General features: G+C 46.8%; 1 protein-coding gene across 1 annotated transcript in view; it reads left to right on the top strand.

The window, feature by feature from the left end:
• LOC101350583 (probable maltase-glucoamylase 2) overlaps positions 1-24,594 on the top strand; it is a 114,336-nt gene that overhangs the window by 51,529 nt on the left and 38,213 nt on the right. The window contains exons 16-31 of the mRNA XM_023736923.1: positions 4,027-4,198; positions 4,737-4,853; positions 5,475-5,629; positions 5,762-5,846; positions 6,756-6,812; positions 7,266-7,390; positions 8,438-8,526; positions 9,594-9,643; positions 13,908-14,063; positions 14,895-15,143; positions 17,077-17,231; positions 18,307-18,475; positions 19,697-19,793; positions 20,527-20,639; positions 21,278-21,403; positions 23,118-23,246. Of these exons, the coding sequence (XP_023592691.1) occupies positions 4,027-4,198; positions 4,737-4,853; positions 5,475-5,629; positions 5,762-5,846; positions 6,756-6,812; positions 7,266-7,390; positions 8,438-8,526; positions 9,594-9,643; positions 13,908-14,063; positions 14,895-15,143; positions 17,077-17,231; positions 18,307-18,475; positions 19,697-19,793; positions 20,527-20,639; positions 21,278-21,403; positions 23,118-23,246 (2,044 nt within the window). The remainder of the gene's footprint in view (positions 1-4,026; positions 4,199-4,736; positions 4,854-5,474; positions 5,630-5,761; positions 5,847-6,755; positions 6,813-7,265; positions 7,391-8,437; positions 8,527-9,593; positions 9,644-13,907; positions 14,064-14,894; positions 15,144-17,076; positions 17,232-18,306; positions 18,476-19,696; positions 19,794-20,526; positions 20,640-21,277; positions 21,404-23,117; positions 23,247-24,594) is intronic.

Raw genomic sequence — 24,594 nt, 5'->3', positions numbered from 1 at the left:
TGTCTCTGCACGTGATGTCCACCCTGCATGGGGGCCTTCACTGCCCTGTCACTTCCTCCCTGTCTCCGCACATGATGTCCACCCTGCATGGGGGCCTTCACTGCCCTGTCACTTCCTCCCTGTCTCTGCACACACTGGCCACCCTGCATGGGGGCCTTCACTGCCCTGTCGCTTCGCAAACAGCTGCTTATCTCAGAATCCTCACCCCAGATGTCATCTCCGGGAGTCTTTCTGACACCTCTGGGAAATGATGATCTATCCCTCCTTTGTTCATATCTCATTATGCTGAACATGCAATCATCTTGTCTTGTAATTTCTGAATGTTCTTTTTTTTCCCCCTTGTTGGACTATAAATTTCTGGAGGGCAACCAAAAAAACCCCCAAACCCATTACCATTGAGCTGATTATGACTTATGGTGACCCCATGTGACAGAACAGAACTTCCACAAAGGATTTTCTTGGCTGTAATTTTTATGGAAGTGGATCACCTGGCCTTTCTTCCACAGCACTGCTGAGAGGGTTTGAACAGCCCACTATTTGGTTAGTGGTCAAGTGCTTAACCATTTGTACCACCTAGGGACATCTTGAGGGCAGAGTCACCCCTTCATCCTTAGCCTCGTAATGGTGTGTGTGCTGCAAACATGTTTGTTGAGCGAATGCCTGATCTGAGAAAGAGCAGGGCAGGGCTGGCCCTGGGGGCTGATGAATTAGAGGCAGAGCCCACGCCTTTGTTGTTTTCCAACACCATTTTCTCCTCATGACTTTGCATGATGCGGTATGTCCAGGTGAGAGACAGAGGCCTTGTCCAGTAGGTGCAAAGGTTTTTGTTTCAGTAAAGGAAAAGCTTCGGACTGATGTCTCTGATCTGGCCACCTTCTCTTTTCTGACTTCCTTTTCTATTACACTGGAGCCTTGGTGGCACAGTGATTAAGAGTTTGGCTGCTAACCAAAGGCTGGCAGTTTGAATCCCCCCTCTGCTCCTTAGAAACCCTATGGGGCAGTTCTACTCTGTCCTATAGGGTTGCTATGAGTCGGACTCAACTCAACAGCATCGGGTTTGTTTCTGTTATTCTACCTTTCCTGGAAATGAAGCTAGATGAAGGACTTAGCTTCCTCATCTGTGACACCAGAGACTTGGATCGACGTTCCCCGTGGTCCCTTCCTGTTCTGACATATTTGATTCCGAGATGTATCCAGCTCAGCACAGAAGGTGGGAGGGAGAGTGAAGGAATGGAGAGGGTAAGAAATAAAGGTAAGGAGGGACAGGAGGACGGGGAGACAGAGGGACATATTGCTTTGTTGCTCAGGTCCCCATGTGATAAGAGTGTTCTGAAATCACGTGCAGTTGGTTAATATATTCTAATGGCCATAGTTAAAGTGTAGCTATGACCGAGAGTCCTGGTGGTGCAGTGGTTAAGCGCTCAGCCGCCAACCAAAAGGTCGGTGGCTCGAACCTACCAGCCGTACCGCGGGAGAAAGATTTGGCAGTCTGCTCCCATAAAGATTACAGCCCTGGAAACCCTCTGTTGTTGTTAGGTGCCGTTGAGTTGGTTCTGACTCATCGTGACCCAATGTACTACAGAACGAAACCCTGCCCAGTCCTGCGCCATGCTCACAGTTATGCTTGAGCCCATTGTTGCAGCCACCGTGTCAATCCATCTCATTGAGGGTCTTCCTCTTTTTCTCTGACCCTCTACTTTACTGAGCATGATGTCCTTCTCCAGGGACTGATCCCCCCTGACAACATGTCCATAGTATGTAGGACGCAGTCTCGCCATCCTTGCTTCTAAGGAGAATCCTGGTTGTACTTCTTCCAAGACAGAATTGTTCACTCTTTTGGCAGTCCGTGGTATATTCAATATTCTTCGCCAACACCACAATTCAAAGGCATCAATTCCTCTTCGGTCTTCCTTATTCATTGTCCAGCTTTCATATGCATATGATGTGATTGAAAATACCATGGCTTGAGTCAGGCGCACCTTAGTCTTCAAGGTGACATCTTTGCTTTTCAACACTTTAAAGAGTTCTTTTGCAGCAGAAACCTTATGGGGCAGTTCTGTTCCATCCTGTAGGATAGCTGTGAGTCAAATTGACTCCACAGCAGTGGGTTTATGCCTGAGAGAGGGACAGGTGACTTTCTGACTTCTCTGGGTCAGGCGGAGTGACCAAGAACCCAGAGCACAGTGGAGATAAGCTGGATTTGCCCTTGAGCATGGGGCAGAGTTGGATTAGAGAAACAGATAAGGTTTTCATTCAAGCGAGTCCAGAAGTCAGGAGAACTAACTCAAGGCCTGCTGAATCCTTGGCCCAACCTGAACTGGAAGTACAGTTTGGGGACAATGCAGAGATCCTACTGGCGAACCAGGGCATGGAACTCACCTCCCTCTAGGCTGAAAGCAGGAGACCAGGTCCTATTGGCAACCAGGACCTGGGCACAAACAGACCAGGGGAGGAAAAAGAGAAACCCTAGACTTAAGAGTCTCCGAGTCAAACTGTCCCTCAAAGCTGGAGCACACCTACCTGTTCTCTGAGCTGTGTTGCCATGGCGTAGGCCCGCCTCCAAATAAACTGGGGCCTCAGGTGACCTTGTCACCACTTTGGTTTCACTCTGCACACCCTGAGAGTGTTTTTGTCACTACTGCTGACTGCAGAGGGCAATAAACCCTCCAGCCAGTGGTAATAAAGGCAAAGTACCTGCTAGTCCAGACCAGAGAAAAAGTGGGGGCAGGGCTGGGGAGTACACTCTTTCCTCCTCCCCACCCCATTTTTGTCCAGCGTTGTCGGAATGGAGTGTGTCACTTTCCGAAACCAGCCTTCTGCTTTAGAACTCTCTCCCTGTGATGCTGTATGTCATTCTGCGTTCCTAGATCGCCCACAGCATCCTTGGGAATTGGAGGTGGGGAGTGTTGGTAGATGTGGTAGCGTGTCCGTGAGGAATTGCCTGGGGCCTGGGGACAAAGAGTTGCAGAGAGAGATTTAGGAAGTTATATGCTGGACTCAGACCACAGCCTGGAAGGGAAGACAGAAGAGCTTGCCTGCAAAGAGCTGGCAGCCATTGTGGCTCAGGTATCGCCACCCTGTAGTTTGGGGACGATGCAGAGATCCTGTAGTTGTCTTGTGGCTAATTTTGGAACTCTAAAGGAAGGTGGAGGCAGTTTAAATTAGAGGAGGAAGAGAGGGAGCAGCGTTCAGGAAAGTGCCTGTGCCCAAGAGTGTTTGGAATAAAAACTGGGACAAGAGCCTCCATTGTGCCATATGCCATCCCCACCCTATTTCCTGAAGTAGTTAGCATTGTGGGGTCCATGTTTTTAATTCCTCTTGTTTCCTTTCTACACGGTTTTACTAGATATGTAATACCTTACGTACAATACAATCAAAATGTTTTCTATTTTTATTGGTTGTAACTGTACAAAGCATATCATAGATCATCCTTTGAGAATTGGTATTTGCAATTAATATAATTTTGCTTAGACTCAGCTTTGCTAACACTGGGAGCTGCTCAGAACAACTTCTGAGCTTCAGAGGAGTCCAGGTGCCTGGGGCCCGGCTGGCATACAGACCCCCTCCTCTGCAAGCAGGCCCTCAGGGTTCTAACCTGCGCTGGCATTGTGACAGACTATGGGCAGCAAGGTGTGGAATCAAGGGACATTGGAGACACTGTCTGGAGGGAGGAGATGGGGCCGAGGACCAAAGACACAGTTCCAATGTAGTGCCAACCAAAGGGCCAGACCGAAACCATATCCAGGAAGACAGGGAAAACATAATAAAGAAGCCAGGACCCTAGAGGAATTTCTGGGAGGCTCTGGAATGTAGAGGCTTGTGCTGTCTTACAGGAGTTCAGCAAACTTACCCAAAGTGGGAAGGAGACTTAGAAGTGCTAAGCCAGTGGGCACACCTGGGAAGTGTTCAGGACACTGTGGTGTTTTTTCTCAATTTGGTTGGGAAGCCCACTGCTGCCCTACATATGAGGTGAGGCCTAGACATCCACAGTTCGCCTTGCACTCAACTGGTTGTATTCCTTTTCAGGGCCATGGAGGCTGTCTTCCCCAATAAAAGGAGCCTCATCTTATCCCGTTCTACTTTTGCTGGGTCTGGCAAGTTTGCTGGTCACTGGTTGGGGGACAACACGGCCTCGTGGAATGACCTCCGGTGGTCCATTTCCAGTATCCTTGAGTTCAACCTATTTGGCATCCCCATGGTGAGCCTCGCTTCCAATTAAGGAACTTTATCTCTTAGTCGTTTGACATTGTTCCCACCAGCAGTCCTTGAGGGTGTCTTACAACCAAGGAGCATGTGTTCCACCGTGATTTGTATTGGAAAAGCCAATTTGTATAGGTGGTCTGAGCTGCCTTCTGAAGTTAGGATGGTAGAACTTCATCAGTGGATTGGCATCCATGGACTCTCTGGGATTAGAAAGGAGATACCGGGAGTAAAATGTATTAGTATCACCAAACAATCCCACCAGAAGAGCATCAGTGGGTGGGAAAGTATGAAACCGGGAACTAAATCTGAGGAAAAGCCCTAGATACAAGGACCGATGTCCCCACCATCATTCAGCCTTCCCTCTCCGTTTGTCCTGTGATGCTCACTTGCTTGTTTCCTTCATTTTGACTGGGGTCTCTTCAAGCATGGAAGCATGGGGACAAGAGATTCTCTTTTCCCTCTTCACATAGGTGCAGTTAATGCCTTTGCCTCTCTCACTGACCGCTGTGCTTGTATGTGTGCTAACTCTCCAGGTAGGTGCCAATATCTGTGGTTATGAAGAAGATACCACAGAGAGCCTCTGCAGAAGATGGATGCAGCTTGGAGCATTTTATCCACTCTCCAGGAATCACAATGGGCCTGGCTTCGTGGTAAAGTCCCCCAAAAAGTGGTGGGAACTTCCTGAATTGTCTAATCTGCTTGTTCTCAAAGAGGAGTTGAGGAAAGTCCTACAGGTTGTTCCTAAATGCAGAAGCAGAGTAGGTAAATCTTGGGTGGTAGGCCTCAAAAGCAGGATATGGGAGTGGCAGTGAGAGAATGGGTGTGTGTGTACTGAATGGTTTTATTGTTGGAAATTCCCCTCTTCTTCCCTTTCTTCTTCTTCATCTCCTCCTCCTCCTCTTCTTCTTCGCCTTCTTAATATTACCAAGGGAAATATTTTCTAGAAATCTCTATATATAAAATAAATTAGAGGAGCCCTGGAGGGAGCAGGGGTCAAGATTGGAGCCCCACCTACCATGCCCCTTCATCTCCATGGAAACCCCTGGGGGACTTCTTTCCCACCCTGGGGCTCTCATAGGTTGGCCTCAGAAGACCTGAGTCAAATGCAAATGCTTCCACTTGCTCATTGGGGAAGTTATTTAGTCTTTGATATTGTTTTCTCACCTGTAAAATGAAGAGATAGAGCTAAGAGTCTTTTGTTTCTGGAAATGTCTTGACATTTTCCAAGTGAAGATGATGGAAACGCCCACTGAGTGCCTCTTTCCTCCTAGGACCAGGACCCCGCCGCCTTTGGAGCCGACTCCCTGCTGGTCAACTCCTCCAGGCACTATCTGAACATCCGTTACACTTTGCTGCCCTACCTGTACACCCTCTTCTACCTCGCCCACACCCGTGGGGACACCGTGGCCCGGCCCCTGCTGCATGAGTGAGTCCCCTGACTCCCGGTGACTCCATTCTGGGTCATAATTTCACCCTACGACCTTGCTGCTGCACCCTGAACTGGTGTGCTATACTGGCGGCATCACCAGCCTCCCTGGGCTCTCTTTTCGTTTTCCAGGTTCTACCAGGACCCAGCCACCTGGGACGTGCACGAGCAGTTCCTATGGGGGCCTGCACTCCTCATCACGCCTGTTTTACATGCCGTAGGTCTACAGTCTAAACAATGGGGCGGGATGTCGCGCATGCCTCATGCCTGTGTAGCTGACTAAGTTAGGTGCTAAGTAACTGTGACTCCATTTAAATATAAATGGGAGAGATAGAGCAGGGAAGTTTAGAAATTTAAAAAAAATAGCCCTTCTTGGTTCCACTGTGCCACCAAGTGAATGATTTCCATTTTGAAAAATCACCTTAAAACCCACGTCCTTAGGCACATGGCTGTGGCGTTGGATGGGCTTTAAGTGCCTTGGTGTGTGTGGGTTGACCATCTGTCTGTGTTTCCCTTTGTCCAGTGAGGATGTGTTCATGGGATTGGGTTGAGAAAGTATAGAGAGGAGCAAGGAGGAAGAAAGGAGCACTGGGCAAGGGGAGGTGTTACTCTGGAGTTCAGGTATGAAGGACCACACGTATCCTACTTACATGTGATTCATGGCAGAAGTGGGTGGGGAAGTCTAGGGGAGGAATCAGGATTATGCTGATGAGCCAAGAGATGTGACGGAGTGCCCCTGTAATCATGCCCAGGCCCTGGGAGCTGGTGTTTCAGCTGTACCATTTGATGGCTTGTCCTGCTAGCCAGCAAGGGGACTGCTGGGGGTCTCACCATCTCCTCCCATCTGTCAGATTTTACATGAGTGACTCGTCAATGGACATTCTCTGCTTCTCTTATAAAGTGCAGGGACATTGAAGCAAAAGAGACTTGATTTCTAGTTAGAGCTCTGCTTTCTCCTGGCTTTGGGTGAACAGCTCAAACTTTCTGAGTTTGTGTTTCCATTTGTAGAATGGGATGATCCCATCCATCGCTAGGATTGTGCAGATGAGCAAAGACTGTGACAGGGGAGGTCTTTAGTAAACTGTGAAGGGCAGTGTTCACGTACTCGTTCTTGTTGCTTCCCTAGGATGTGGACCAAGTGAATGCCTACATCCCGGATGCCATCTGGTATGACTATGAGACAGTAAGTGAGGCAGCCCCTGTGAGCACAAGACCTGCCCCTGGCAGAGGGCAGTTCTGATGGAGCAGTCTTGGGAGCTTGAGGTGGGAGAATAATACAAGGTTTACATTTTGTTGACTTGGGCAACTTTTCTGCAAGGAAGGCCTTTCCAAATGTACCATGACACAATTTGAGTAACTGGAACAGATGTATGGAAATATTTACTATCTCAACCTGGGCACCATGCAGCTGTTGAGATTAGCCTGGCCTTTGGCTGAGACCACCTGGAGACCTGAAGCCCAGTTATAAGCTACGACATGGTGTAATATAAGGAAATAGGGTCGGTTGGAGTCTCAGCTCTGGTCTTGACTACCTATATGCCTTGAGAAGTCAATTCACTTTTCTTCTTTAAAATGAGGTAACTGAGCCCAAGCCCAAAAAGCCTGTCACCTGATCTGTTTTCTTTTTGTTGATTAGGGAGTGGCCATCCAATGGAGGAAACAACAGGTGCAGATGCAGTTCCCTGAAGACAGAATAGGACTTCACCTTCGAGGAGGCTACATACTCCCCACCCAGAAGCCAAACACAACCACAGAGGCCAGGTACGCTCCTTCCTGTTGTAAGGAGGGAGCACTCTGAAACTCCAGTGGGCGGGCTCCCTGGGGAAGCAAACAGGGACTGGGAGTGGGTGAGCAAAGAGAAAATGTCTCAGCAATCACCCTCCCTTCTGTCAAGGTTGGTTCAGAATGGGAATCTCAGATTGCAGTTAGCAGGGCCGAAGCTAGCCTCTGCTCCATTGTACTTCCATAGTCTTGATTTTGGATTGGAATTAGTTTATAGGAATTGTCAAAATAATCAGTCGTGAGAACTTCCCTAGGGCTGGAGATTGTTGTCATGTAGATTCTGAAGGCATGAGGGAATGCAAGTTAAAATAGAGATCGTTGTTGTCTTGTGCCCTTGAGTTGATTCCAACTCATGACGACCCTGTATGACAGAGTTGAACTGCCCCATAGAGCTTCCTAGGCTGAAATCTTTATGGGGCAGATTGCCAGGTCTTTTCTCCCACAGAGCCACTGGTGGGTTTGAATGGCCAACCTTTCGATTAGCAGCTGAGTGCTTAACCAGGGCACCTTAAAATATGAGATAAGGCTTATCATATGAGACTCAATACAGCATGGAGGTCAAGAACTCAGACTTGAGACAGACAGTTTGGGTTCAAGCCCCAGCTCTACCCATTGGCACTAGAAGTGTTACCTTGGACAACTTGTGCTTCTGTTTCTCTTTGGTAAAATAAGGATGATGATGGTTCTAGTTTTTAGGGTTAAAATGAGAGTTAAGTGAGTCAAGATGAATAGGCACTTAGAAGAGTACCTGGCACATTATAAGCCACAATGCGTGTTAACTGTTAGTGTCATCACAAAGCCTGTTTTCAGCAGGAACTGCCTCCTTCCGCCATTCTTCTCATGCTCACCCATTACTAATCTCCGCTGCCTACCCACACCCAATTTCCATCCTTCCACAAAATGTCAGTATCTACTCTGTTTCTGGAATAGACCCTGGCACTATCTGTCCCTGGGGCATAGAGAGGGTGGTTGAGCGTAGTCCCATCTCTTCTTCATCCTCTAAAATGAAGACTTGCTGTTTTACAGCCGGAAGAATTCCCTGGGACTCATCATTGCCTTGGATCATAGGAGAGAAGCTAAGGGGGAGCTTTACTGGGATGATGGCATATCCAAAGGTAGACTTCCCTGTGCCACCCTCACTGTGGTTCTCAGTGAGAGCTAGCCTTATGGGCTGCCCAACAAGGCACTACACCACCATCCTTGCTGTTTGTTTCCGTAGCTTAGACTCACTGGATTAAAGAGCATTCTGAGAATTTGGGTTATGTTAGCCAAGCACGGTGCATTAAAATAGACTTCAGATGTGTACTATTGACAACATGTGTATGTTACTGACCCTATCAAGCACACAGACATAACTGGGTTTAGTTTAATTATTCTCTTTGCTGGTTATCATTATTAATACCAAATAATACATTTTTTGTTAATCGCTTTGTAAAAACACTGCTTTTGTTACTACTAAGGGTGAAGTATCTAATTTGTGTTCCATATTTTCCCACTGTATGAGTTCCATATAAATACCTCACATAAGCTTATGGTCTGTGATTATACAAAAATCCTGCCCTGCCTAGAAATAGCGTTTATTGATACCTATTTGCTATTAGGAGTCCCCGGGTGGTGCAAAGGGTTAGTGCACTAAACTGCTAACCAAAAGCTTGGAGGTTTGAGTCTACCCAGAGGTGCCTCAGAAGAAAGTCCTGGTGATCTACTTCTGAAAGATCAGTCGTTGAAAACCCTATGGAGCACAGTTCTACTCTGACACACACGGGGTCACTGGGAGTCAGAGTTGACTTGACGGCAACGATTTTAGTTCTTTTTTTGGCTCATTGGCTATTTACGATTGCATTATATGCTGGGGATATAAAGATGAATAACACATCAACGTTTCCTTTGAGGTCCAGCAGGAGAGAGAGGATGTGCAAGTAGATAACTATAATACAAGCCACAATATGTTAAATGCCAGAAAAAATGGTGCCACAAAGTGTCACAGGAGTTGAGAGGAGGGATCAGTTACTCTGCGGATTGCAGTGTTTCAGGAAACCTCCGTGGACAAGATAGCATTGGAAAACAATGGGTGGAATGTGGATGAGCAGAACTAGATGGCAAAGGTTTTCCAGGTGAAGAGAAAAGCGTGACCGAGTGCCTCGCATCCCTGGTAACGGTGTTCCTTGGTCTTTCTCTTTAGACGCTGTGACCAAAGAGAACTACCTCCTGTACGACTTTTCTGTGGCCTCTGTGAGTACAGCTTTTAAGGCACACAGTGTGCGTTCTTTTCTGTGGTCACTTGTTGAGGTTTTGGCTCGGAGGTGCTCAGTCATGTGGACCAGGAAGTGTGAGTGCTGGGCTGTGATGGTCAGGAAGCAGGTTAAAGTGGAAGTTTTTAATCTGTCTTAGGTAGATTGACCAGCTGCCGCGGAGTCTGCTCCAACTCATGGCAATAAGCCTGTTAGAAAAAACAAAAAGCAAACAACCTGTCTGAGTTCTGTGAAGCACTTGTTTCCTCTGGGAAAAGAAGCATCACCTTTGAGTTTCAGGAGACGTGTCCTGGCTTCCAGGATAAGTAACCCCCTTGAGGGGGTCAAGTGTAAGTGGGGTGCGGGCAGCTTGGTGAGTGTGAAGTGTCTTTCTGAGATACTTCCACTGTGGCTTTCCTTTCCAGTCCCTTAAGCCTGGCCTTGGGCACAGGCATCAGTGATGGCTTTGAGAGTCGGAAGGTGTAGAACATCGCAGGCCTCATCTGTTTCCCCAGGGGACAGGGCAGGCAGGTGGGAGGATTCTAATTTGGTTTTCTTACAAGTCTGACCACGTGTGAACACAGAATTTTTTCATGTGTGGGAATCTCTCTCCCTAACTTCTTTCTTGCTTCTGCTTTTTTTTTTTTTAACTCCTAATATTTTTAATTAAACTTTTTCTTTTGAGATAATTGCAGATTCACTTGAAGTTTTAAGAAATAATACAGAGAGATAGATACCTTGTCCCTTTTCTCCCAATGATACATCTTGTAAAAGTGTAGCACAGTATCACAACCGGGATAGTGACATTGATACAGCCAAGTTACAGAACATTTCCATCACCACAGGAGCCCTCATGTTGCCCCTTTATAGCCACACCCACTTCCTGCCTGTCCCCGCCTCCGCCTTAATCTGGCGGCCACTGCTGTTCTCCGTTTCTATACTTTCGTCATTTCGAGAACGCTATGTAAGTGGCATCATACAGTAGGAAACCTTTTGTAATGGGCTTTTTTCATTAAGCATAATTCCCTCAAGATTCATTCAAGTTGTTGTGTGTATGTCTTAGTCATCTAGTGCTGCTATAACAGAAATACCACAAGTGGATAACTTCAACAAAGAGAAATTTATTCTCTCACAGTCTAGTAGGTTACAAGTCCAAACTCAGGGTGTCACCTCCAGGGGAATGGTTTCTCTGTCAGCTCTGGAGGAAGGTCTGTGTCATCAGTCTTCCCTAGGTCTGGGAGCTTCTCTGCGCAGAAACCTCAGGTCCAAAGGATGAGTTTTGCTCCTGGCGCTGCTTTCTTGGTGGTATGAAGTTCCCATGTGTCTCTGCTCACTTCTCTCTTTTATATCTCAAAAGAGATTGCATTAAGACACTATCAAATCTTGTAAACCTCATCAGTATAACTTTATCATAGTGAAAGAGTTTACAACACGTAAGGACATCACATCAGATTTACAAAATGGTACACCATCATACAATACTGGGAATCATGACCCAGCCAAGTTGACAGATATTTCTGGGGGACACAGTTCAATCCATGACAGTGTGCCAATAGTTCTTTCCTTTTTTCTGCTGAGTAGTATTCTCTGGTATGGATGTACCACCAGTTGTTTAGCCTTTCAGCCATTGAGGGACACGTGGACTGTTTCTAGTTCGGGGTTATTACAAATAAAGCTCTTCTGAATATTCATGTATAGGTTTTTGTGTGAAAAAGTATTTGGGTACATTTTTTTTGTGTGTATATGTGAATGCCTGTACCTTGGTGTGCTATGATTCTGTGTGCGTTTGTGCCATTTGGGTTGTTTTATGGATTCGCATCTTGTCTGCTTGAGAAATCTGTGAATTCAAGACTGATTTTCTCAGTGATGGAATAAATAAAAAGACAGTGAACCAGAACAGGGAATAAATACTGCTAAGAGATACAAGACTGTGAGAGGCGGGGCTAAGAAGTTTTTATTCCCTGGGATGGTTGCTGGCATCATTCAGACCCTCAGAGAGAAAGGAGACACCTTAGGTCTTGGAAAGAGGGATGTTAGGCATTATTTGGGGCAGCTGAGTACGATGTATCTAGTCTCTTAAACTGACTTTTTTTTCCTCCAGAACCGTCTACGGGCAAACATCATAAAGAATTACAGTAACTGCTCTGACGGCCTCCAATTTACAGAGATCAGAATCTTGGGAATGGACAAGGAGCCGGCTAATTTTACTGTTATGGTTAACAATGTTCCCATCTCCTGTTCAAATTGTTCAAATGTTGTCTACAGTGCTTCAACAAAGGTGGGTGATTGCTCTGTTCCACAAGGCACGCTCAGACAGCCCTGGCCTGAGGCTCGGCCAGCAGGCCCTCCCTGTTTTTTTTGACTTTGGACAGTGGGCATCCGGAATCCACCACAGCCCAGGGAGGGAGCAGGAAGACGTGGCATGCTCCCGGTGGGCACCCCCCAGCAGAGTGTGCACCAGGACGCTGCAGAGGAGAGTGGAGGAGGGGCCCTGGGAGAAGGCACACTCTTTGAGCAAATTTACAACCAGACAGGCTGATCCCTAATATGACTTAGTGAAAATATTGCTCACCACATGGCCTGACTCTGGAGACCGTGTTCACATATTTGTCCTCTCATTTAAAGTAAAGACTCTCTTTCAGAGACAATTAATAATTTCCCTTAGCGTTTTAAGCTACCTTGATACTATCATAGGAGGCCCCTGGGTAGCACAGACAGTTAAGTGCTTGACTACTATCTGAAAGATTGGCAGTTCGAATCCACCCAGAGGGGCCTTGGAAGACAGACCTGGCAATTTGCTTCCGAAAGGGCAAACTAGAGGGATCTGATGCCCGTGTCCAACCTGGGCCGTGGGGAAGAGGGAGTCACCCAACAACTCTCTCTGCAGGTGACCTGCCCACCCCTTTCCATCTACACTTAGAGGTCACATGCTCCAGGTGCTTCCATCAACTCTCATGCTACCTTTGACGCCTCTGAAGGCATCTCTAATTCTTGAATTCTGGAGGAGCATAATACTGGGGCTGGGTACCAGGAACTCGAGTTGGATAATTTGAGGGAAGAGGGTAAACATGACCTTACATTTCCTGTACATCTACTGCTTGGCAGACGCTGTTCTGAATGCCTTGCAAATATTTCTCATTAGGTGGCGCCTCGGAAGACAGGCTCGGAGATCAGCTTCTGAAAGGTCTCAGCCTTGAAAACCCTATGGAGCAGTTCCACTCTGCACGCATGGGGCTGTCATGAGTCGGAACTGACTTAACAGCAGCTAATAACAGCAACACCATTATAGAAAATAAGAGCGAATATAGCACGAGGGGTAATCCCGTTTTGCTCTGTTGGAATGATTGTTGCTGTTGGATGCTGTGGAGTTGATTTTGACTCCTAGTGATCCCATGTGTTACAGAGTAGAACGGCCCCATGGAGTTTTCTTGGCAGTAACCTTTATGGTTACTTTTCTGCCACAGTACCACTGGGTGGGTTTGAGCCACCAACCCTTAGATTAGCAGTGGAGTGCAAACCGTTTGTGTCACCCAGGGACCTTTTACTGAATGATCAGCTACATGATCATCTGTGATGAAAGATTCCAGTTGACTACTTCAAGTGCAGGGACTCATTGTTTCTAGGGCAGTCCGCTTCCATTTTAACAACACATGTGGCATGGGATAACAGCATGGTTTCTACAGTCAGGCAGAGTGGGTTCAAATCCTGCCTCTACCGTCCCCAGCTGTGAGATCTCAGGCAAGATATGTTGCCTCTCTATACCTCAGTGTTCTGTTCTGTAAAATGGACATAGCTATAGCATTCAGAGCACAGAGTTGCTTTTTAGGATTAAATGAGGTAACGCGTATACGGTGGTTATCACAGTGCTTTGCCCAGGAAAGTGCCCACTAAAGGTTATGAGGTCATTAAAGGTTATTGCTGTTATTGCTATCATTATTAAAGCAGTTGTTCAGGACAATAAGCTGAACAATCACAGGTCTACGTGCAACCTGTACTCCCTAACATGATGAAGCCCTTCCCTTCAGCATCTCCGATTGACTTCCACAATGGCCCATGAGGTCAGAAAGGTCAGGATGAATCAAGTTCATTCTCCTGACAGGGAAGTCAAAGCCCCAGGTGAGAAAAAGCCATATTCCAAATATTCCAAGGCAAAGTGGTCAGGAGAAGGGACAGCTCCTCCAGTCCTGAGCTTCAGACCAACAGGGACATGATCAGTGGCTCTGCCTCTCCCAGTCCATCACTGTGCCTCTGTCCTCCCTCCCCAGGTGGTGACCATCACTGACCTCCAGGGGCTGAGACTGGGACACGAGTTCTCCATTGAGTGGACGCTTCCTGTCAATGACACGGAGAAGTTCAACTGCTACCCTGATGATCCCTCTGCTTCAGAGGAGAGCTGCAGGCAGCGGGGGTGCCTGTGGGAGGTAACTGTTGGGACCGGGGTCACTGTGCTGGGTGGGGGACTGTAGGAACTGTCCCCTAGTACCTGGGCACTCAGAGAACGCCGTTCCAACCTTGGTGTTTGAATGGTGATCATTCTCCAGTGCCAACTGATGCACTTTGTCTACCTGAGTGCCAGGTGTTCCATATTTCCCTCAGATACCCCGAAACGCATCAGCACACCGGCTCTCTCTCTCTGCCAACCGCATCATTAAAGTCCCCCTTTGTAAACGTAGGGTGGGTTTGCGTTGTGCACTGAGTGTTCTAAGTACCCTCCTTTCATCTGTTGGCGAGCCAGGCGGGAGGGTAGGGTAGGGCTGTTCCTTTCCATTTGAACAATAAACCACCTGCTGCCGTCGGGTCGACTCCGACTCACAGTGACGGCGTGTGTGTCAGAGCAGAACTGTGCTTCACTGGGTTTTCAATGGCTGAGGTTTCAGAAGCCAGTCACCAGGCCTGTTTTCTGAGGTGCCTCTGGGTAGACTGGAACCTCCAACCTCTTGGTTAACAGCTGGGAGCGTTAACTGTTTGTACCACCCCAGGACTCCATTTGAACAATAGATTGAAAGTCAGAGAACACAGTGATTTCTTCAAGGTTACCCTCGAGCAACAAGGTTGCTTACCCTGGAGCAGAGCCCTGCCTTGAATTCCACTCCCGGATCTGCTTCCTGCTGACCCCTCACTCGTACAGGAGGCCCAGGGGTATTGTTTTGAAACGGGCCTGGTGTTAGAGACTGAGGCCCTGGCAATCACCTTCTTCGGCAAACAGAGCCAGGAAGTATAGCGAGGGGTGACCAAGACCCCCTGTTTTCCAGCCTACAGCTGCCGCTGGAGTGCCCCCCTGTTACTACGACACCATCCCTAGCTATGCTGCCAGTAACATCCAATATCTGCCTACTGGCATCACCGCAGACCTCACCCTCCTGCCGGATGCCCTGAATCCCTCTCCAACAGTGTATCTGAACCGATCACCCTCGGCCCGCGCAGCTGATCATCTCTCTGCCAGGATCAACAGCCTCCAACTGAGTGTGGTGTACCACACAGAGAGCATGCTACAGTTCAAGGTAACAGCCTGCTGCCGCAGGTCCTGCGTCTCACCACGCACTCTGAACAGACAGCGAGGCCAGGGGAGCGAGGGAATGTCCGCCAGTCCAAACGCCCCATTTTACAGATGAGGGGCAGGTCGGGAAGGGAGCAGGTGACCTCAGAGCCACGAGGCTGGGGACTGGATAGCATGACAAGTGCTCCGGGCCACAGGCATCCCCAGGGAATAATGCTGAGCCCTGGGAAGGGTGCCCATGCCATGGTGAATCCACATGATGGCACTCCCTGACTTCCACCTTAGCGCGGCTCCACCAGTGGTTCTCCAACTGGAGCTGAGACACAGTTGCCTGCCTGCAGGGCGTGTTAGAACCCAGGTTCTGGCCGCCCAGAGTTCCCCATCCCGCAGGTCTGGGGTGGGCTGAGAACCTGCATTTCTAACAAGCTCCCACACACCAGGGGCCACAGTCTGGGAGAACATGGTCTGCTCTGTTCAAAAGATACAGAACTGAGTCACATTTGTTTGCCTGTGGCCACATTAAGAAAAGTTTTTTTTTAAAAGATGAAACTAATTTTGATAACACTTTCTGTAACTACTGCATTAAAAATAGTATCAGTTCACCACGAGATCCATGTAACTATTATGAGATATTTTAGAATCTTTTAATCATACCAGGTCTCCCAGATCGGCAGGGTATTTTGCACTTTTCAGTCTAATGCATTGCACATGCCGTGCGCATCAATTGGTGGACATGGCCGTGGACAGCCCGGCTCCAGACTGTGCTTTTCACCAGTCCGTATGGGACACCCCGCTGGGGGTCTTGTGGAAATGCAGATTCTGGCCCAGAAGTTCTGGTGGGATACTGCTACTTCTGCTCCCAAGAGCGCGTCTCTGAGAAGGAAGCCTTTAGCTAAGGCTTGACCACAGTGTGCGAGGGGCTGACCATGACCGTGAGGGCAAAGACAGTGTGAATAATGGCAGTGCTGCCTGACCTTGCAGGGCACTTGTCACTGCTCCACTTGTTCACAGGGTGCTCCTGTCAGCTGGGCAGGTCTATGGCTCACTCCTGCTCGACAAGAGTGGAGTCTCAGGTGTGGCAAAGCTGGCGCCACCTGGAAGACCACCAGACAGTAAGAAGAGGTCCAGGGCTGCGTGAAAACCTGCTTGTCTAACTCCACCACACACGTGCTCACAGTCACGTGCACACGTGTGTGTCCACACACACTCATACACGCACACCACACTTACATACACATACGCACAGTCACAGGTACACGTGTGTTCACACACTCACTCATACACACACACCACACTTACGTACTCATACGCACACACACAAGCCCACACAGTCACATACATTTTCACACATACTCATACACACATGCACGCACACACACCCACACACATACATGCTCACACACATATGCTCTCTCACACACATCACATACATATTAATGTTCTTACATATACACACACTCAACACTTACACGTACACACACATCACACACTCATACACACACACAAAGTTCACACAGTCACTGGCACATACAGCTTCACACACTCATACACACATACATACTCATACATGCACGCATATACTCAACACACAGTTCACGCTTAGACACACCCAAGCCCACACAGCCACAGGCACACACTCATACATGCACACACTCATTCACACACCCCTCTCTCTCCCCTCACGGTGCTCAGTACTCTGGAACCAAAACTTCTCCAGGCTGGAGCCCCTGACTCTGAATGAGCCTCACTGGGGCCTCTGCTCTGCCTCTTTCTCAGCACTGGGGTGAGTGGCCTCGCATCTATTTGCATTGGAATATTTGATGCCTCGTGTTGTGTCCAAACTAGTCAGAAAATACAGGAACAGGATCATCTGGGCTGGCATGGGGAGTTTTAGGTCTGAGATCCCATCAGGAAGCCTCCTTCTTTCTCCTTGCCAGATCTACAGTTCCACCAACAGAAGGTACGAGGTCCCGGTGCCCCTCAACATCCCAGCCATGCCAGTGGGCTCCCCTGAGCAGCGTCTCTATGATGTCAGTATCCAGACCAATCCTTTTGGGATCCAGATTCGACGGAGAAGCTCCAACACGGTGATGTAAGCAGTACTTATGTGGTCTAAGGAGTATAGTTCTAATTAGAGCAGGTGAAATATTCATCACGGAGATACTACGTGAATTGTGTGTGCTCACGTGGGTTAAAGACAGCGTGTATCTATTTCCCCCTGCGTTGATGGGAAACTCATTCTCTGTTAATCGTTAACTCAACAAGAAAAATTAATCAACCAAAGGATTCATAAAAATGAATTAGGTGTTTGATTTCAGAGAAAGAAAAAGGTATGTGCTACTCACCCTCCTTATTGAGTGGGGAACAGAAAACTGTAATAAGTACAGCACATTACCTAAGATATAAATCAGTTCTACATCATAGCTCATTAAGAAATGACAAGCCAAGAGGCAGGAGTGAGAGGTGAAGGCTCATGAGGAAAGAGAAATGGCTTGTCACTGTTTTTGCGTCGATGCCACTGTAGAATTCCCACCTCTCACAACGCTAAGCGTGAAAGGAGGTGCATTTCTCATCCTGTCCTCCTGGATGAAGGAAGTCAGGGTCTGGACTTTGCCTGGGGCTGAGGCCCCTTCCTAGTAGAAGCTGTCACCTGTGTGCGCACAGGTGTGCTTCCTGTGGCCAAGCTTCTGTTCTCTGTGACCAGACGTCTGATCTTCTGCCTGTCTGTCAGTCCTTTGGTAAGAAGCGCTTCGGCGAATTCAGAATACCTTTTCTGATAGTTTCACACATTTCATTGGAAAATTTGCTGAGACCTTATTTGTTGATTTTTATGCCCTTTCAAGCTGCTATGCCCTACCCATGAGCTAGAGATAAAGAGATAAATGAGACATGCTTCTTGTCCTCAAGGAGCCCTGGACCCAGAAAGAAGCTCTCTGCAAAGCACAGAGTGAAAAAACAGAAAGCCTTGGCAGTGAGTCACCGGCCCTTGTTAGGATCTGGGCCATCTTGTAGTATTCAAACCTGGATGTGCAGCTAGATGTGACCCAGATGTGTTACTGTGCAGAGGTGTCTGGGCCCCCGGGGTGGGTCAACACTGACACCCCAGGGTGTCCCCGTTTGCTGTGGCCACAATCACCTGCTCACATGGACTCTGCCCTGTATCGCAGCTGGGACTCTCAGCTTCCTGGCTTCACCTTCAACGACATGTTCCTCTCCATCTCGACTCGCCTGCCCTCCGAGTACATCTACGGCTTTGGGGAAACTGAGCATGAAAGCTTCAAAAGAAACACGGGCTGGAACACATGGGGAATGTTTGCTCGAGATGAGTCCCCAGGGGTAAGGACAAAAAACCTGTAAACCCATTGCTGTGGAGTCTGTTCTGACTCATAGCGACCCTATAGGACAGAGTAGAACTGCCCTGTAGGGTTTCCAAGGCTGTAATCTTTACAGAAGCAGACTGCCACATCTTTTCTCCTGCAGATGGGCTAGTGGGTTCGAACTGCTGACCTTTCAGTTAGCAGCCAAGCACTTAATCAGAGCACCACCAAAACAAAAAAAAAAAACAAACCAATTCTCATGGAGTTGATTCCAACTCATAACAATCCTATAGGGCCGGGTTTCCAAGGCCAATGGGAGGAAGATGTGGCAGTCTGCTTCTGTAGAGATTTACAGTCTTGGAAACCCTATGGAGTCACTATCAACTTGACGGCAGTTGGGTGGGAATCTTTACGGAAGCAGATTGCCACATCTTTCTTCTGTGGACTGGCTGGTGGACTCAAACCATTGACCTTTTGGTTAGTAGCCAAGGGCTTAACCACTGTGCCACCAGGGCTCCTAAGAACAAAAAGGACAAACAACTAATCAGTTCCCTCTATGTCAGTTCATTTTAATCTTTAAGCTCATATATGGTGCCCTATTCAAGGAGCCCTGGTGGTGCAGTGGTTAAGCACTGAGCGGTTAACTGAACCCACCAGCCCCTCCTCAGGAGATGGATGTGGCAGTCTGCTTCCGTAAAGATTACAGCCTTGGAAACCCTATGGGGCAGTTGTATCCTGTCCTATAGGGTCGCTATGAGTCGGTATCGACTCAAGGGCAATGAGTTTGCTGTTCATACAGCTTCATCTTCCATTGATAATCCTATGGTCAGGTTTTTGTTGTCTCTAAAAGACTTATGTATTTTTTTTTTCCTATGGACTATGCATCTTATTTATTTCACAAACTTATTTAATATATTCTACCTGTCATAAGTGCTTAGCTCTAACTTCAATAAGACACTGTCTTGGCTCTCAGAGGGATTGACTGTGATTGAGAGAGATGCAGAAATAACAGCAGCATGTACTCAGTGCTCTGATAGAGTGACGTAATAATAAACAAGGTGGGCGGCGGGCGCTCAGCACTTGGGGTGGGAGGAGGGGTCAAGGAGGGCTTTGCAAAGGACACGGCATTGAGCTGAGTCTCTACTGGGGAGCAGGAGTTTGCTGCTTGGGTTATGATGTGGAGACACGTTCTTGAATTTTTTCTTTGGATTATCCACCTTCTCCTCCATAACTCACCCAGTACAAGAGGAACTCCTATGGCGTGCACCCCTACTACATGGCGCTGGAGGGCAACGGCAGCGCCCATGGAGTGCTCCTGCTCAACAGCAATGCCATGGGTAAGACTGGGCTCCCTCCCCGTGTACCCCATAAACAGCTGTGACAACCTTATTGGGATCTGGGATATCAATACAGAGGGGACATTCAGGAGCAAGGAAAATGGAACAGACCGACTTTCCAGTCATGCATTCATTTATTCAAGGTTTATTAAGAGCTTTAGGCCAGGTATTTGATCTGCTTCTGTAAAGATTTCAGCTAAGAAAACCCTATGGAGCTCAGTTTTACTCTGTCACATGTGGAGTTACCATGAGTGGGAGTTGACTTGATGGCAACGGATTTGGTTTGGTTTTGGATTTAGGCCAGATACCAAAACAAGCAAACAAACAAAAAACCCAAGCCTGTTACTGTCAAGTCGATTCCAACTCATAGCAACCCTATAGGACAGAGTAGAACTGCTCCATAGGATTTCCGAGGAGCGGCTGGTGGATCTGAATTGCCGACTTTTGGTTAGCAGCCGAGCTCTTAACCACTGTACCACCAGGGCTTGTTGTGGTGTAATCTTATGTGACTGTTACCCGGTAGCTCCTTTCGCAGAGTGATATACGATGTTGAGACTGTATATTCTGTTGGGGGTATCTACAAATTCATCTCTGATTCCACTGGGTGAGAAGACTTTCTAGAGGGTGGGCATTAAAAGAAGAGAAAGCAGTTTAGCACATTTGAGGGCAGGTTCCCTATCTGGGTGGTCTGACAGCTTCAATGATGTTCCTCATCTTCTATCTTTTCCTACAGATGTGACCATCCAGCCCACCCCTGCCCTGACATACCGCACCACAGGAGGGATTTTGGACTTTTATATGGTTTTGGGACCAACCCCTGAACTTGTAACTCAGCAGTACACCGAGGTTGGCAGCCATTCTATCCATTGATAAATCATCAGATACTTATTGAACATTATCAATTCTTAGGATTGTGCTAGGCCCTTGGATGTCCCCACTGTGTTACTGCTGTCCTTCCGGAAAGCCAGATTTGAGTTAAGGGGACATGAAGTCATATTAATATCTCTTCCATGTTGTAGTTGTTGTTGTTAGTTGCTGTTGAGTTGGTTCCAACTCACAGTGACCTTACGTATAATAGAACAAAACGTTGCCTGCTCCTACACCACCCTCACAGTCGTTGCTATGTGTGAGCCCATTGTTGCAGACAATGTGTCAATCCATCCCATTGACGGTCTTCCTCTTTCTCTCTGACCCCCTAGAGAGACATCTGTCTCTTGGCTATTTGCTGAACAGCCTTCCTAAGAATCTCTATAACCACCAAGTTCTCCGGTTTCCTAGAATGGAAGTTCCAGATTATAGGGAAACTTTGTTGAAAAGTTTGCTATCATTCTGAAACCCCATGGTTCTGCTTTTATTTGACTTTATTTTTCTTGGATGAGGACTCACATAGATAGCATTCAGTAGAAATGGTGCTTCAAGTATAAACCCACAGTCCTTTCTTCCCTAAGAAGTTTACCTGGATCCATTCTTCTGTTTGATTCTAGCTGATTGGCCGGCCAGTGATGACTCCATACTGGGCCTTGGGATTCCAGCTGAGTCGCTATGGATACCACAATGATACGGAGATCTCCAATTTGTATGATGCGATGGTGGCAGCCCAGATCCCCTACGTACGAAACTCCCACTCTGTGGTATAATTAGTTACGGGGATTTGTGGCCAACAATATATTGAAAATGTGTTCATAGACATTACTGATATGACTGTATTTCAGTATTAGAAGAAAATGTAGAGATAGCCCAGAGTGGAATATGCTGCTTTTTAAATGTATTTCTGCTACCCTGTTAACATGAGGGCTCAAAGCAAGCGTTACATACATCCTTCAGCCAGCAGTGGTGAGAATAGGGGTGCTTGTGCTCCCTGCCTCTTGTCAGAAGTGTCCTGTAGTAGCCATGGCTGGGCTTAACCCGCAGCTCTGGGACTTCTAAATGGCAGTCGGAGTCCCTGGGTGGGTCAAATGGGTACATACTTGGCTACTAACTGCAACGTTGGTGGTGAAAGATTGGTGGTTTGAATCCACTAAAAGACTCCTTGTAAGAAACTCCTGGAGATCTGCTTCCCAAAGGTCACAGCCTTGAAAACCTCGTGGAGAAGTTCTGCTTTGTAACACATGGATTGCCATGAGTCAGAATTGACTTGATGGCAACTGATAAGTGATAATTTAAGAGCTTATACTGTGACTATTCTTGGAGAGGATAGATGTAAAGTGGCAATATGAAAGAAAGCAGTTAAAATCAAGCCTTCACTTTCTCTAAAACATGCATACACACATATACGTATCATACAGTGACAATGTAGCCCCCCAGATAAATCGCAAGAGTTCACCTAAGTGCCCTGAGCAGCAGAGTTCCATAGATGATGGGCTCTGTCTCCTCTTAATCATCAATTCCTCATCACTCATTCCCTTTCTCTGCTTTCAAGTCTTCTCCTGAGGTCTTGGAGGAATTAACGCTTGGAAGATGAGAATGAAATGGAGTGCTGTGATGTTCTCATCAAAGATAATTTGATACAAACATCTAGGTTTAAGTTTCTATATACTACTATTCTACTAAAACCTATAAGTTTTTATTTACTACTATGATATGTTCTTATTAAACAAATTGAAAAAGATAAGAAAGTACAAAGACAAAAAAATCCGAATATCTACACTACCAAAGCAATCAATGTTAATAATATATCAGTTCATTATTTTCTGAGCTTTGGCTTAAACATGAGTCTCTTCTCCCCCAAACAAGTCTTACGCAGAATCTTAATGCAATAGGGGTGACTAACACCTTCAGGAAGCATCTTTTTCTCACCTGAGTACTAACATCTTTAGGCATCATGGATTGAGCTGGTCTCGTGTATGGAAACCTGGGTTGGTACTGTGTATAGAGAGAGGGGAAGACGTGGTTCTCACCTCAAGAACCACCCAGTCCCTTGAGGACGGCAGAAACATACACTTTCTAGAAAGCGGTAATGTAGTGTAGTTCTAAATGCAAACAAATTCAGTCAGGTCTACTGTAGGAAAAAAAAGACCTAGATGTACAATCATTTTCTGTTTCCCAGATACGTCCCACTTTCTGCCCTTGAACAATTCAACAGCACTTTGTGGAAGGCTCCAGGAGTTTGAGATTCGATGAGTGGGGAAGACAGGAATTGAGGGAAGGAAAGGGGAAAGAATTCCAGGTGGGGAAAGAGAAGGGGGAGAGCTGAGCAGAATTAAGGAGTCAGTGTAGCGGAGTACCGAGGTAGGAGCTAGGGGTGCCTGGCCTGGCAGAGGAGCCCTGGTACCTCAGGGCGGAGGTCTGCAGAGTCCCGAGCACCATGCTTGCTCCTTCCCGCAGGATGTGCAGCAGGTGGACATGGACTACATGGAGCGGAAGCTGGACTTCACTCTCAGCCCCAGGTTCAAAGACCTCGCCCACCTGGTTGATCGAATGAAGAAAAATGGCATGAGGTTTATTCCCATTCTGGTGGGTGTCTAGACAGGTTTGATTCTGCTTTCTGTTTTTGCTTCAAGCTGCAAAATAATACCCCGGGGGAAACTGGGTGGGGGTACATGGGACCTCCCTGTACATTTTTTGCAACTCCTTATGAATCTATAATTATTTAAAAATTAAAAAAGCAAACAAAGGGGAAAAGAACAAATGAAAAAATGCCTTTTGAAAGGTGATACTTCGTAATATTTATTTTTTTTATAACTGTGTGGCACTGAAATATAATCTATTATTACCCTGCTCTTAGTAGAGTTAGAGGTGGGCTGAAACACTGAATAGAGAAGAGAAAAGAAGTGTTTCCTTGTTCAGGCTGGGCCTCAGAGGGAAGAGCAAGGCTCAGGGGCTTATTTCCCCTTGAACAAGTGTACAAACAACCGAATTAAGATCCAGAAGAGCAATTTAGTATTCTATATTGGAAGCTGTCTGCCTTGATAAACACAGAACTAGTCACCTGCAAACGATCCTGCCTTCCAGCTTCCAAAAAATTAGAGCATTGTTTGCTGACTTTTGTTCACTCTTTCCTTCATTCAAATATTTATTGACTGCTGGGTATTTGAAAATCAGCCCTGGTAGCACCGTGGTTAGGTGTTAGCCTGTTAACCAAAAGGTCAGCAGTTCAAATCCACCAGCCACTCCTTGGAAACCCTAGAGGGCAGTTCTACTCTGTCCTATAGGGTCACTATGAGTCAGGATTGACTCAACGGCAACGGGTTTGGCTCTAGTGATATATACGTATACATATATAACCAACCTTTTGATTACCAGACAAACACTTAACCGCTGTGCTGTCAGGGCTCATATACATATAAATTAGTTGATAAGATAATGTTCTTTTTCTTATAGGGCTTATATTATAGTGGGGGAAGATAGCCAACATATAAACACAAAACAGGGTAATTTTGATGGTGATAATTTATGTGGCAATTGTGAAAACGGATACTATGACAGACAGTAGTTAGGGCAGGTGTGGGGTGAGGTGACCAGGGAAAGCTACTTCAGATAGACATGTCAGGCTACAGAATGTTCTTAAAGAATATTGCCGTTACACTCTGGAAGCTCAACAAATTACCTTTCTCTTTATAGATTACTAGGCTGTTAGAAAATCACTCATGCTGTGTCATGTTTTAAAAATTTCTACAGTTTGTTTTTTTTTTAAATTTCATTCATATATCTTTGGGTGGTCATTTTCTATAACATAGAAAGACACCATCTTTTTTTTTGGCGTTTTATTATTTATTTATTTATTTTATTGTACTTCAGGTGAAGGCTTACAGAACAAATAGTTTCTCATGAAACAGTAGTACATATATTGTTTTATGACATT

The sequence above is a fragment of the Trichechus manatus genome, unplaced genomic scaffold (genome assembly GCF_000243295.1).
Source record: "Trichechus manatus latirostris isolate Lorelei unplaced genomic scaffold, TriManLat1.0 scaffold00093, whole genome shotgun sequence".
NCBI classification, from domain to species: Eukaryota; Metazoa; Chordata; class Mammalia; order Sirenia; family Trichechidae; genus Trichechus; species Trichechus manatus.
Note: the sequence above shows the minus strand (reverse complement) of the source record. Positions and strands in the feature narration are given on the sequence as shown.